Below are 14,198 nucleotides of genomic sequence, written 5' to 3'. Positions count from 1 at the left end.
GACCCACTCTAAATGCACGTGTAATTTTGATAAATTTTGTGCGATTTTAAGTTCTTTTTATTTTCTTTAAATATTTAGTTAGTTATGTTATTTTCTTCGGTTATTATTTAGAATGTAAAATTTAAATTAAGTATTTTGATCAACAAAAATATTATTTACACATTAAAATTAGTTACGATGTATTTTGGTGTATACCTAATGACGTGTGCACCCTCCTAGTACCGTAACCGATCTAAGATCTCGGCATCAATCACTCCTGGCTGAGTCAGCTTTATCCTCCAACCGAAACCCATCACAACAGGATACACTAAGAAGAAGCACGTGACGATTCCTCGGAACTAAAAAGATACTAACAAACAATCCCGGTCATTCGTATCGCAACTAACTTACACCCCACTTATAAAAACAGAAACCACAGTCCTTGGAGAACACAGTATTCTCTTCTCTTAATACTCTTTCTTCTCTGATAAATACACATTCTGACTTAAGCATCGGAGTGCTTTTGCAGGTACTCCCTCCACCGTGTTTCAGAGACATCCGGGGACCCTTGCCACGCTGATCCCAGCGGACGTGTAAGCTCGCCCAGACCTAACAAGCTCCCAAGGCCTAGCTTACTCCTCGGATCACCCGAACGGAACATTTGGCGCCCACCGTGGGGCCCGATAACGCTAACCCCACGATTTCCTGTTATATTTCTACCTCTTGAGTTTCTCTTCGCAGGATAGCACGAGCCCCAGTCATGGCTGACAACGGAGTCCCTCAATTCACACAGGCCGAGCTTATGGCCCAAATGGCGGAACTCCAAGCGGAAGTCAAAAGATTAGCCGAACTATCAGCACGAAATAGCGCCAACCAGATAGGCGAGGGAAATTCCAAAAGATCTTCCCAGGGCACACCTGACCTGCTGATTGCTGACCCACCAAAGGAGAGACTAACCTTGGACAACCCTTTTTCCGAAGAAATAACAAATTTTCAAATGCCAAAACATTTCACACTCCCCTCCTCACTTGAGCCATATAAGGGGATTGGTGACCCCCGGGCTCACATTAAGAAATTTCAATCTATAATGTTTTTTAACGGTCCTAACAATGAACCTGTACTTTGCAGAGCCTTCCCGACGTATCTTGACGGAGCAGCTTTGCTTTGGTTCTCGAAACTACCTGCAGGTTCAATCTCTTCTTTCGAAGAGCTGGCGAAGTCTTTCATTGATTACTTCGCCGCAGCAAGAATATACGTCCATGGATCGGATTACCTCGGCACGATCCGCCAAGGTCCACAGGAGAGCCTAAAGGATTACCTGACCAGGTTTGCAGAGGCGACTATGGAAATACCCGACCTAGATCCGGCTGTCCACCTCCACGCACTCAAGGCCGGCCTCCGACCGGGCAAATTCAGAGAAACGATCGCCATCACCAAACCGAAAACACTGGAGGAGTTCAGGGAAAGGGCGGCCGGACAAATGGAAATCGAAGAACTACGCGAGGCCAACAAAACGGAAAGGAAACCCATAAGGGAGGAGGAACGATCATTGAGATCGACCCACAACAAGGAGATCGGCAAAACATTTAAGCTCACTCCGAAATTTGACAATTACACCAGATTCAACACAAGAAGGGAAAAGATAATCAAGGAAATACTCAATGCCAAGATTATAAAACCCCCAGTAAGGGCAGGCAGTTACCAAGACCAGAGGTTCGTAGACAAAAGCAAACATTGCGCTTTCCACCAAAAATACGGACACACCACCGACGAATGCATAATAGCCAAAGACCTTTTGGAAAGGCTTGCACGACAAGGCCTATTAGACAAGTACATTGAAGGGAGGAAGCATAAGGAAGACGACCGAGGCAGGGAAGAAAGACAACCGACCTCAGTAAACAAGGAAAAATGGCCGGGCAATAACCTACCAAAGGCAGTCATAAACTGCATCTCCGGAGGATTCGCTGGAGGTGGCGAGACAACATCGGCCAGGAAACGAAGTTACCGAGCCATGCTAGCCATAGAAGGAACCTCACCTCCAAACAAGAGCGACGCACCAGATTTAGAGATCACCTTCAATAAAGCAGATATGTGCTCGGCCGCCCCACACCTGGACGACCCGGTCGTAATTTCTATCCAGACAGGCGACCTACTGGTAAGAAAGGTCCTTCTGGACCCAGGTAGCAGCGCAGACGTACTCTTTTATTCTACCTTTTTAAAGATGAACTTATCTGAAAAACTCATAAAACCCTCCTCCGGAGAACTGGTAGGATTCTCCGGAGAAAGGGTACCAATAAAAGGTTACATATGGCTTAAAACGACAATAGGTGAAAACGCATCATCCCGAACACTTGATATACAATACCTGATTGTCGATTGCAATAGTCCTTATAACATTATCCTTGGGAGACCTGCTCTGAACATGTTCAGAGCAGTAATATCAACTTTCCACCTATGTGTTAAATTTCAGGCACAGGACGGAAGAATAGCAACAATCCACTCAGACCGCCAACAAGCTCGGCAGTGTTACAACTCTTGCTTGAAAAGGTCGGATAACAGAGAAAGACAACATGAGATCAAAGCGATACAAACCAGAGAGGAAGTCCTCTCCCTAGCCGAACTCGACCCCAGGGGAGACACACAAGAGAGACCACAACCAACTGACGAACTCCAGAAAATTCAACTGACATCCAAACCAGAGCAAGTAACATACATAGGTCAAGCACTACAAGGGCAGGAAAGGTCGGACCTCGTAAAGCTGCTAAGAGCCAACGCAGACTTATTCGCCTGGACACCAGCAGATATGCCGGGCATAAGTCCGGAGATCATCTGTCACAAACTCGCCACCAATCTTACGAGCCGACCCATAGCTCAGAAGAAAAGAAACCTAGGAACAGAGAAATCAAAAGCAGCCCTAGAAGAGACCAGTAAACTCTTACAAGCCAACTTTATCAGAGAAATCCGCTTCACCACATGGCTCTCGAATGTGGTAATGGTAAGGAAAAACTCAGGTAAATGGCGCATGTGCGTCGATTTTACAGATTTAAACAAAGCATGTCCTAAAGATGCTTACCCCTTACCATGCATTGATAAGCTTGTAGACAACGCTTCAGGTTTCGAAAGCTTAAGCTTCATGGATGCATACTCGGGGTATAATCAAATACTCATGCATCCTGAAGATCAAAGCAAGACAGCATTCATAACCGAATATGGAAACTTTTGTTATCGAGTAATGCCATTTGGCTTAAAGAATGCAGGTGCGACCTATCAACGCTTGATGGACAAGGTCTTCCATCACCAAATAGGACGCAACATGGAGATATATGTGGACGACATGGTCGCGAAAACCAAGAGAGAAAAATCGCACTGTGAAGACCTCAAGGAAATATTTGGCCAACTACGAAATTACAATATGAGACTGAACCCCGAGAAATGCGCCTTCGGAGTAAAGGGGGGAAAGTTTCTCGGATTCATGCTCACATCGCGAGGAATCGAGGCGAACCCTGAAAAATGTTTAGCAATACTCAACATGGAAAGCCCTAAAACGATAAAAGAGGTACAACAACTTGCAGGAAGGATAGCTGCGCTATCCCGATTCCTACCCGCTGCATCGAGCCGAGCATATCACCTCTTCCAAACAATATCGAAGAACAAAAAATTTCATTGGACAGAGGAAGGCGAGAAAGCATTTTCTGAGCTCAAAACGATCCTAGTAACACCACCCGTGCTACAAAGACCAGAAATCGGTAAACCTTTATATTTATACTTATCTGTTTCAAATTATGCTATAACCTAAAATAACTATTTTAGCAATCCAACATTAAGAACCAAACGATTGGTGGTAAAGTTAATAGAAAGCAAAGATTAAAAGAAAAATTATGATTGGTGATTAAATTTGGAATTGCACACAATTTGATGAATATATAACAGGCATGCACACTGAGTTCTCCAGACACAGGTCCATTTCGCCAAGATGCTCCAAGTTGGTGTCACGCTCCATTTGAGCCCGAGGGTTTATTGAGGTTTATTTTTATATTGTGTTATATATTTCTACTAAGAGTTTAATTTTTTTTTATAAGTGGTTTCATGATATATTCTACTTTTTTATTCATCGTATATAACTCTATATATATATAGCTTTTTTATTTTCTATTTTTAATAACATTTTTAATATTTGTTTGAATTAGTTCCATATCTGCTATCATGTCTGGCACCATTGGTATCCATTATGGACACGTCTTGATCAACTTCAAGGTTACAAAATTCTACCTTAAATTCTGCTATATATGTAAATTCAATTAATTGAACAAAGGCCTCTATATACTATGGTGAAAAAATATTACAGGGTCATCGGGAGAGGCTTAAGCAATGGGTCTCAATGGGCTTTGTTTTACTCATTATAGCCATCATCCTTCACTTCACTAATGGTAATAAACAGCTTGTGCAATATGCATCATATATAAACGAAATGGGCTTTGTTTCACTAAATTTTCGTTTCACTAAATTTTCAATTAAGCTCTTATATGTTTTTTTTATTAAATTCTTATATTATATTAAATTTTATAATTAAGATTTTATCATGAAAAAAAATTAGAATTAATAAAATATTCATTTAATTAAATATTTAATGAAATAATAGAGACCGACAGAATGATTAAATCTTTTTTAATTCTGTGATCACTTCATACTTTTTATACGTGACTAATGTCTGGTGTTAGTAAATATTGATTGATATTATAATAACTGTGCGAAAATTAAACCGAATTAAACTCAACTAAGAAAGGATTTTAATCTCCATCTAAATTATAACGAAATGCAGCTATTCCAATTAACAAGCAACTGTACAGCTTCAGCTATGTTTGTTTCACAGCTGGTGCTGCTGGAATTGTTTTCTCTGGGCTCTACATAGTGGTGACTAATTAATTATTGTTCTCATTAAATTATTATTTCAACTTGGGATTCTATTCCTTAAAATTAACACTACTTGGTGATGATGAAACAGATCGACATTTGGGGAATTCGTACTCCATTCTTGTTCTTGGAGTGGATAGGAATGAATGCAATGCTTGTGTTTGTGATGGCAGCCCAGGGAATATTTGCGGCATTTGTAAATGGCTGGTATTACGAGGACCCACATAACTCGCTTGTAAGAACCACACCACCCCCTATATGCGCATATATTTAAGGAGAGGAGTCCCTTAAATAAAAATGTCAAAAAATATTTTTTAAAATATTTTTTAAAAATTAAAATTTAATACATATAATCAATTAAATTATATTATTTTTATTAAAATTAGATTTTTTATTTTAAATCAAATTAGAAAGTAAAATACACTTGAAAATATATATGTTTGGTGGTAATATTAAAATTGTTGTCATTAAAAATGCTTTTTGAAAAATACTCACAAACATATATAAAACATTAAAATACAATCTTTTACAAAATGCGACAATTATTGATGAACTAGTAATGCGGTTTTGATAAACTTTTAAGGAAAAACAATTCAACCCAAATTAAAGTATATGATTTTCATTGTAAATATAATCAAATCTAAATTAATGTAATTTAATCAATTTAAATTTGAACACTCCTAATAAAACGACGGGATTCGAATTTGTATTACAACAACAACAAATTGTCTGATTGTGACTCTTGCATAAAATAGTGCTTTACTACTCCTATCAATTTTCATATACCACAACAAGAGTTTGTTCCATCTATCTTTGTTATGATTTTTTTTTTCAAACTCTTTTGTGCTTATAACCTCTTATGCTATAAAAGTATTTAATGTTAATTATTATTCATTCATTTACAGAATAATATCATTTCATAATTGTTAGGTGAACTATTATTGTTATTCATTTGTTATATTTTTTCTAGTTTTAATTTATGTAAATAACATAATAAAATATTATTCAACATTTAAATGAATTTTTGCGGTTCATCCAAGAATCAAGAAGAAAAGAAAGGCAGCATTTCAAAGAAAAACAGGTAGGACTGTCAAGCCAAAGCAACAAGTTTTCGAAAATCCGAACACGACTCCATTAGTAATAGTGAATGTGGTGGTCGATAGGAACGCCACACCAAAATCAAAGTCCAAAGTGAAGAAAGATGCTAAGGTACTTGCCATTATAGCCGGGAAAAGGCCTTCTCTTAGAAAGCTTCCTGAAATATCATTTGACCTCGGAGACCGGTGATGTGACAACCTCTCGAAGGACCCACCAATGGTGGTTATGGCGAGAATTTGGACGGATTTAGTCAAGCGAATCTTAGTTGACATAAGGGTAGATTCGAACATTATGTTTCAAAATGTGTTCAACGCTCTGGAATTCAAAGAAACGACCTCAAGAACCACCGCCACAGAGTCGTGGGATTAGGCGATAACTACATCAAACTAGACGGCTCCGTCGCCCTGTCGATCTGCATCGATTCCGGCACAAGTAGGAAGTCCGCCATGGCCGAGTTCGTGGTCCTTAAGGATTCCACGACTTACAATGTCATCCTTGGGAGGAGAACCATCAACCACCTGCTAGCGGCCATTTGCACAAAATTCCCAACAATGAAGTTAGTGGCAGACGATAAGTTGGTAGGGACGATCCGAGGGGATCTAGAAATGGTCGTGGCTTGCAATAATGCCAGTTTGTCACTATGGAGAAGGTCCAAGGAAGCAGTCGGCGTGTTCTTGGCAGACTTGGATGCAAGAATCGACGAGCACCCAAGGTTCGAGTCCTAGGGTGACCTGGAAAAATTCCAGGAAGAGGGGAGAGAGCATAAATTCACATTTGTGAGCAACCAACCCTACAAGCTGAAAGGACCTCTGATCGAAGCCATCTGAGCTAATAGAGACTTTTTTGCATGGACTCCAGCCGATATACTAGGAATAGACCTAGAATTCATGTCCCACCGATCGGCCATAAAGCCGAAGGCAAAGTCCGTCGCACAGAGGAAGAGGAAGATGTCCTCGAAAAGAGAAAGTGAGGTGGCCAAGTAGACGGATAAATTTTTGGAAGCCGGGTTCATTAGGGAATTAGATTACTTTACGTGACTTTCAAATGTGGTTCTTGTGAAGAAGGCAAACGAGAAGTGGAGAATGTGCGTGGACTACTCGGACCTTAACAAGGCTTGTTCAAAGGACTCATTCCCCCTAACTAACATAGATGCCTTGGTGGATGTGACAGCAGGATACAAGTTCTTGAATTTCATGGATGTGTAGTCAGGATAAAATCAGATCTCGATGCACCAGCCTGACAAGGAGAAGATGGTGTTCATAACGCCATGGGGAACATATTGTTACAAAGTCATGTCATTCGACCTAAAAAATACAGGGACAACCTATCAAAGACTTATGAATAAGGTCTTTAAGGACCACATAGGCAGGTCAGTAGAAGTTTACATCGATGACATGCTGGTCAAGATGGCAGAGCCGAACAACCTAGTAGCTAACTTGCAGGTCATCTTCAACTTCCTCCGAAAATACAGCTTGAGGCTAAATCCCCTGAAATGTGCTTTTGCCATGGAAGCAGGAAAGTTCATGGGGTTTATAATCACCCAGAGGGGAGTAGAGTGCTTTGCATGGCGAGACCCAAGTGTGTGAAAGATGTACAAAGGCTAGCGGGGAGGCTAACGGCTCTATCCCGTTTCCTCGGCACATCAGTAGCCAAGGCACTGCCTTTCTTTAACTTGATGAAAAAGGAGATGTCCTTTGAGTGGGGCCCATCTTATGACGAAGCCTTCAACCACTTCAAGAGGATTTTGTTGAAACCACTGGTGCTCAAAAAGCCAAATAAAGGAGAGCCTTTGTACTTGTACCTCGCAGTGATAGAAGAAGCTTTGGCTGCCGCTTTAGTGCGAGAGGATGGCCAACAAAACCACCTGTATACTCCATAAATAAGGTGCTCTAGGGGGTGAAACTAAGGTACATGAGACTAGAGAAAGTGGCTTTCGCTTTGCTAGTTTCTTCTTGGAGACTAAGGCAATATTTTCAGGAACACCCAATTACAGTAAGAATAGACCAAGCGATCAAGCAGATATTGCAGAAACCTGACCTAACAGGGAGAATGATGGTCTGGGCAGTGAAGCTATCCAGTATGACATCTAGTACGAGCCCCGCCGCGTTATCAAAGCCCAAGCAATGGTCGTCTTCTTGGTGGAGATAGTCGACGATCCATCGAAGGCCCCGAACACACGATGGATGCTCCATATTAACGAAGCATCCAACCAAGCATTTGGTAGAGACGGGATAATATTAGAGAACTTGGAGGGGATAACTTATGATCAGTCCATCAAGTTCGAGTTCCCGATCTCGAATATCCAAACAGAGTATGAAGCCGTGATTAGGGGCTTAATACTACCAAAAGAGGTTGCAGTAGCAAGACTCAAAATCAACAGCGACTCCCAAGTGGTAACGACCCAAGTGAACAGAACATACCAAGTTCAAGACCTACTACTGCAGAAGTACCTAGAGAAAACTAAACAATTATGTAGGGATTTTGAAGAGGTGGTTGTTCAACATGGTCCCAGGGAGAGGAAAACTAAAGCTAACTTGTTGTCGAAGTTGGATAGCACCAAACCCAGGGCGGGGAACCGATCCCTAATCCAGGGCTAGGAAAAGAGACATCAATAGCCCTTTGCTTGAACCAGAGCCATCAGGAACCACCTTCTTGGATATACACGATCAACAATTTCTGGAAAAGGGAGACCTACCAGAGGACACGAAAGAAGCTTCATGAGAAGAGAGGCCGTCAAGTATACGGTGGTGTAGGGCCAACTGTATAAGAGAGGGATAAATTAACTTTTGTTGAACTATTTGCGACCCGAGAAGGCGGAGTATGTCTTGAAGGAGGTGCACCAGGGATGTTGTGGGCACCACATTAGGGAAAAGTTCTTAACTCGGAAGCTCGTTAAGGTTGGTTATTATTGGCCTACAATGATAACCGATGCTAGCGAGTATGTGAAGATGTGCCTCAAGTGCCAAGAGAATGCAAATTTTAATAAGGCATCAGCCCGAGGAGCTGAGCTCCATCATGGCCTCCTGACCTTTCTCCCAATGGGGAGTTGACTTGTTGGGCCCATTTCCGATGGTTCTAGGACAAGTCAAGTACCTAATCGTGACCATTGACTACTATATCAAGTGGGTAGAAGCAAATCCACTGGCGAGTATATCATCCACAAATTGCCGTAAATTCTTGTGGAGGTAGGTGATCGCCAGGTTCAAAATTTCTGAGATTGTGATATCAGACAATGGGATACAGTTCTCTGATAATAAGTTTGGAGAGTTCCTGGCAAGGCTTGGTATCAATCAAAGGTTCTACTCTGTAGAACAACCCCAGAGTAATGAACAAGTAGAGGTGGCAAACAAGATCATCCTTAAAAGGGTTAAAAAAGTGTTTGGAGCAGAGGAAAGGCTTGTGGGTAGATGAGCTGGCTTCGGTTCTATGGTCTTACAAGATGATGCCACAATCCGCTACTGAGGAGACACCTTTCTGGCTCACCTACGGAGTAGATGCCATTATTCCGTCGAGATAGGGGAGCCCAGCCCAAGATTGTTGTTAGGAGGAGGCGACAAGGCGAGCGAAAAAGACCTGTTAGACGAAACCAGGGCAATAACCCATTTGTCGAAAGTGGAGATGAAGCAGAAGCTAGCACTTCGTTACAATTGCAAGGTACATAACAGAAGATTTGAGGAAGAAGACTTAGTCTTGTGGCACAATGACATTAACCACCAACCCTGGGGGAAGGGAAACTGTCCTCCAACTGGGAAGGACCTTACAGGGTGAAAGAGGTGCATGGCAAAGGCACGTACAAGCTATAGCGACTAGATGGGAAGGAGGTACCGAGCACTTGGAATGCGGCAAACCTTAGGAGATTCTACTCCTAAGGAGCATGGCTTCACACACCCGGACAGTCTCTTACTTGAGCACGATTTGGTAGTACCTTGCTCCTTTTTATTACTTTCGATTTGCTTTTGATTTGTGTTAGTCTCATTATTATTACACACTTTCTTGTATTGTCGAAGTATAGTCTATAAAATGAAGAGGTATTTTTTCCCCTTACCATCAACAGTAACGGCGGCAAGGAAATTTAATGAGGCCATTTGTTAATTCCTTTTTTAGTATAATTTATTTTTCAAGTGTAGTTTATGAAATGGGTACTCGTTCCTCTCACCGTCAACCCGAAATGGTGACAGGAGGCTTTGACGAGGCCCAAGTTTAACAAAAATAATTTTTCTTTGGAGAAATATTTCTCAAGTTAAAACTGGCTTCCCGGGACTGATAGACCCAAGAAATCCTCACGGAAATAAATGGATATCCATCGAAACACGACTAAACAGACATATTATCATAATAATCACACAACTAAATGGCCAGAATGGCTTAAACATACAAATCAAGTCTACAAGTTCCAAATTAAAGTTTAAAGTTTACAAACTACTAACGCAAACATTTACTGACAGGGTAACTAATCAGCCCAACAACACAAAAAGAAACTAAAGAGTTCAAATTACAAGAATGGAAGTAGCTATTTCCTTGGCATATCCACAACATTGTCATCTTGGATCATTTTGAAAGAACCAATAGCAGAAATATCGAAATCAGGAGCAAGCAGCAAAAACCTGGGCTTTAATCGCCTCCTTGGTAGCAGAAATGGCATCCCAGGCATCCCTTATGATCTCCTTGTTCTTTTTTCTCATATTGGTGGCTTCCAAATAAAAAGAGTCTACTAATTTCACAGCCTTAGCCAATTCTTTCTCAAGCACCTTTACCCTGCTCTCTGTCATGATGGCCTGACCCTGAGCCTCGTTGAGTTGCTTCGAAGGAGAGACATCCCGATCAATGAGGCACTGGATCTCTTTGCCAGCCTCCTTCAGTTTCTTCTCAGCTTCGCTTAGGTTGGTCCCTGTGGCTTCTCCCTCAGCCTTTAACTTAGAAACTTCACATTAGGCCACCCTGTAATTACCCTCCAGAACCTGGCACTAGGCTAAAACCAGCTCCACTTTCCTCATAATAGTAGCATCTCAGAGGAGGCTTCAGTACGTTCACTTAGCTTGGGATGCTAGGTCTTCTTCGTGGAAGAATTTTTTAGTATTCGGTATCATTGGGAATCAATGAAGCCGGCGGCGTCAAAGTGCTTCTCCGTTACAAAAAGAGCTTGTCCCGGATTGGAATTAGACTTCATCTTCTTAGGATTAGGTATCACCAGTACTTTATCCTCTTCAACCCGAGCACCCAAAGAGTGCTCAATCGCAGCAGCCTTGCCCTTGTCAACCTCGCCAGCAGCACTATGCCCAACTTGGGGCCCAGCTTGAGGCTGAGATTGAACTTTCAGTTCATCGAGTTAGGGGATCTCGGCTTGAGGATCGGGGGAGTCGGAGGCGTTGTAGTCCCTATCGAGGAAGAAATGAGTCATCAAACGACTAAGAAAAGTGTTCCCAGAAACCATCCTAACTACAAAAGAAAGAGAAAGCCAAGTTACGAAGTCGTCAATAAAGTTGCAATATATAAATCGGAAAAACGGAAGAATAATAGCAGGTAGAATGCCCTACTTACCTACACAATCTCGACTGACTTCCTGGTCACCCATTAGAAAATGAGGATTAAAGGGGTTAGAGCCGAATATCACCAACAAAATGTTGGCGATCTGCTAAGGGTGAACCAAAAGGGGTGACAACATCGAGCTAGTCTCACCTTGAAGAAGGTTTCTTTAAAGTCGTGGAAGGAATCTTCGAAGAGGTCAAAGATTCTTCGATTCTGCATGCCCCGGAAGGAGAGGTATCCTTTCTTGTGTTTACCTTCTTGAAAAGGATTTGTGACAAGAAAGAAGAAGAGAAAAACTTCTACAGTGGCTGGGAGTTCTAAATATTCGCAAACTATCTCAAAACACTAGATAGCAACCCAGTTGTTTGGGTGGAGTTGAGAAGGAGTAAAATTGCATCTATTCAAGAGAGCCAGAATAAATGGGGAAAAAGGAATCCAGACACCCAAAGTGGTGGACATAGGTTTGTACACCCACTTCCAGTTAGAGATGCGAGCAACGTCGAGGTTGAGTTGGCAAACGTGTTCTCGTGGACTTGGGACCAAGAGTTCGTAGTTAGCCTCCTCAAGACTACCTCCAAATAGTGCTCTTGAATCACGGAGCTCTTGCAGCTCCTCCACGATTACCCTAGAAGAGGTACTTGTGACATCGGTCATACACCACGCGTAACGGTTCACGGAAGGACGCATCGCCATACCTACGGTGGGGGCACCGCTTAAGTTAAGTCGTAAGGTCGGAGGCAGGTCCCAAGTCAAAAGTAAGTCATTCTACACTAAACCATTCTAGTCTAAAGCCACCATATTCTATCCTAAAGCAACCATGTTCTGACCTAAAACCATCATAGCCTAAAACACGATAGGGATGCCTATGATACCCCCTAATAACTACTTAATAAATACTAGAGCAAGAAGCAGTACCAGTAAAATGAGATATAGAAACAAAGGCAAAAAGAGACAAGGTAGGCACAAAAGATAGTCACTTACCAGTATTTGTGGTGAAGGAAGACACTAAAAGCAGAAAATGGCAAGTTTCCTACTGTGGCAGGGCAAAAATTCCCAAGCAAAGCTAAAGGTAGCAGTCGTGGTAGGATGGAAAAGGAACGGCGAGAATGGTGGTGTCAGTTATAAGAAGAGAAGAAAAAAAGAAATGTTAGAATGGAATGGGGGTGGTAACTGTAACTAAAGAAGGAGAAGCGCAAAAGGTCAAGGGTAGAATAGACCTTTTTATGCACTTTCAAATCACTCTTAAAAGGCATTTAATGCTTTGAGCGCAAGGATCGAGGCGACGCTCTCAAAATGGGTGTTGGGGGGAACCCTCACACGCGAGAAAGCCTCTAAAAGTCCATGTTCATGACAGCTCACCCACGTTGAATAGAGGCTGTTATTCCGGAGTACCCGGGTAGATGAATGCGCCAGTCGTGCATATCACGTTCTAACGCATCGGGGGGCACTGTTTTGGCCTAACCCAACGCAACCCAACACGACCTAACAAACAAACGCTCGCCCTATTTCGTATGGGCATGCGTCCTCCACGTGACACAAGCTCCCTTTAGAAGGGACTCGACAACTGGCCAAAGCTGGAAAAGGAGCTGGTCCCTAAGGAGGTGGGAGGCCCACCTGGACGAGTGAGAATAAGGGAGAGGGACTTACCCCTCTCCCCAGATACGTCACTGTTACCCTAAATGTAGTCGCCTCATCATACAGATATTAACTTAGGCATCGGAGTATCCTTGCAGGTGGCTCTACTCGCCGATCAACCGACGACTTGTTGGCGAAGTCTTTCCCTCCATAATCATCATTCTACTCATCCAGGTCCCGACTCAATCAGCAACCGAATACTATATAAATACAAAATTTATCGAGCAACAAAATTTATCTTTTTAAAATTTAATGAAATTTAATTGTTTATTATATTTTTGAAATCCAACCATTTATAAAAAAATTTGTTGATTAAATAACTTTTAACTTAAATATACATAATTTTATTATGAAAATAATTTTTACAAAATAAAAATAAAAAATAATTTCACAAACCAATCAATATTTTATATCCATTATTTTTATGTGTATTTCGCTTGTGCACTTTTTTAATTTTTGTATGAAAAGTGATGGATAAAAAATGAAAAAAAAAATAAAAATTTTGTCTTTGTATTATTAAAGAAATTTTCACAAAATAAATAAAAAATAATACAAATATCATTTTTTCTATGTTTATTCTATATGAAATCACTATCAAGGAACTAATTAATTGGCCATATTTTATGAACATAAATCAATTGAGCAGGTGCACTGGATTAAGAAGCATGTATTTGTGAATGTTTGGCACTCAGAGAAGGTGGGTACTATCTTATATGTCTTCTTTGCTGAAATCACCTTTTGGGCTGTTGTTGCTGGCATCTTGCACAAATTCAAAATATATTGGAAACTCTAAGCTTTCTAGGCTTTCTACACCGATATATCACCCATATTACTATTACATAGATTTTGTTGAAATATAGTCCAGACTTTTCTTTTTATTAATTTAGCAGTGATTTCAATGTTACAAGTTTAAATCGCAGAATTAATTATGTAGTGATGTAATCATTAAGTTATTAAAGTCTTTATATCTTTCTATTACGATCTTTTCTAAAATTTTGTATTAATGAAAGATGTGGGCATACTATTATCCTTTTTATTCTACAAACTTG

The 14,198-nt window shown here is 41.0% G+C and overlaps 1 protein-coding gene across 2 annotated transcripts in view; it reads left to right on the top strand.

The window, feature by feature from the left end:
• LOC107648129 (heparan-alpha-glucosaminide N-acetyltransferase-like) overlaps positions 1 to 14,124 on the top strand; it is a 16,906-nt gene extending 2,782 nt beyond the window's left edge. For both annotated transcript variants that reach the window (XM_021104468.1, XM_021104469.1), the window contains 6 exons: positions 3,910 to 4,001; positions 4,167 to 4,233; positions 4,325 to 4,406; positions 4,799 to 4,890; positions 4,982 to 5,125; positions 13,796 to 14,124. In XM_021104468.1, the coding sequence (XP_020960127.1) occupies positions 3,910 to 4,001; positions 4,167 to 4,233; positions 4,325 to 4,406; positions 4,799 to 4,890; positions 4,982 to 5,125; positions 13,796 to 13,942 (624 nt within the window). In that variant the 3' untranslated portion in view covers positions 13,943 to 14,124. The remainder of the gene's footprint in view (positions 1 to 3,909; positions 4,002 to 4,166; positions 4,234 to 4,324; positions 4,407 to 4,798; positions 4,891 to 4,981; positions 5,126 to 13,795) is intronic.

Source organism: Arachis ipaensis, chromosome B06 (assembly GCF_000816755.2).
Source record: "Arachis ipaensis cultivar K30076 chromosome B06, Araip1.1, whole genome shotgun sequence".
Classification (NCBI taxonomy): Eukaryota; Viridiplantae; Streptophyta; class Magnoliopsida; order Fabales; family Fabaceae; genus Arachis; species Arachis ipaensis.
Note: the sequence above shows the minus strand (reverse complement) of the source record. Positions and strands in the feature narration are given on the sequence as shown.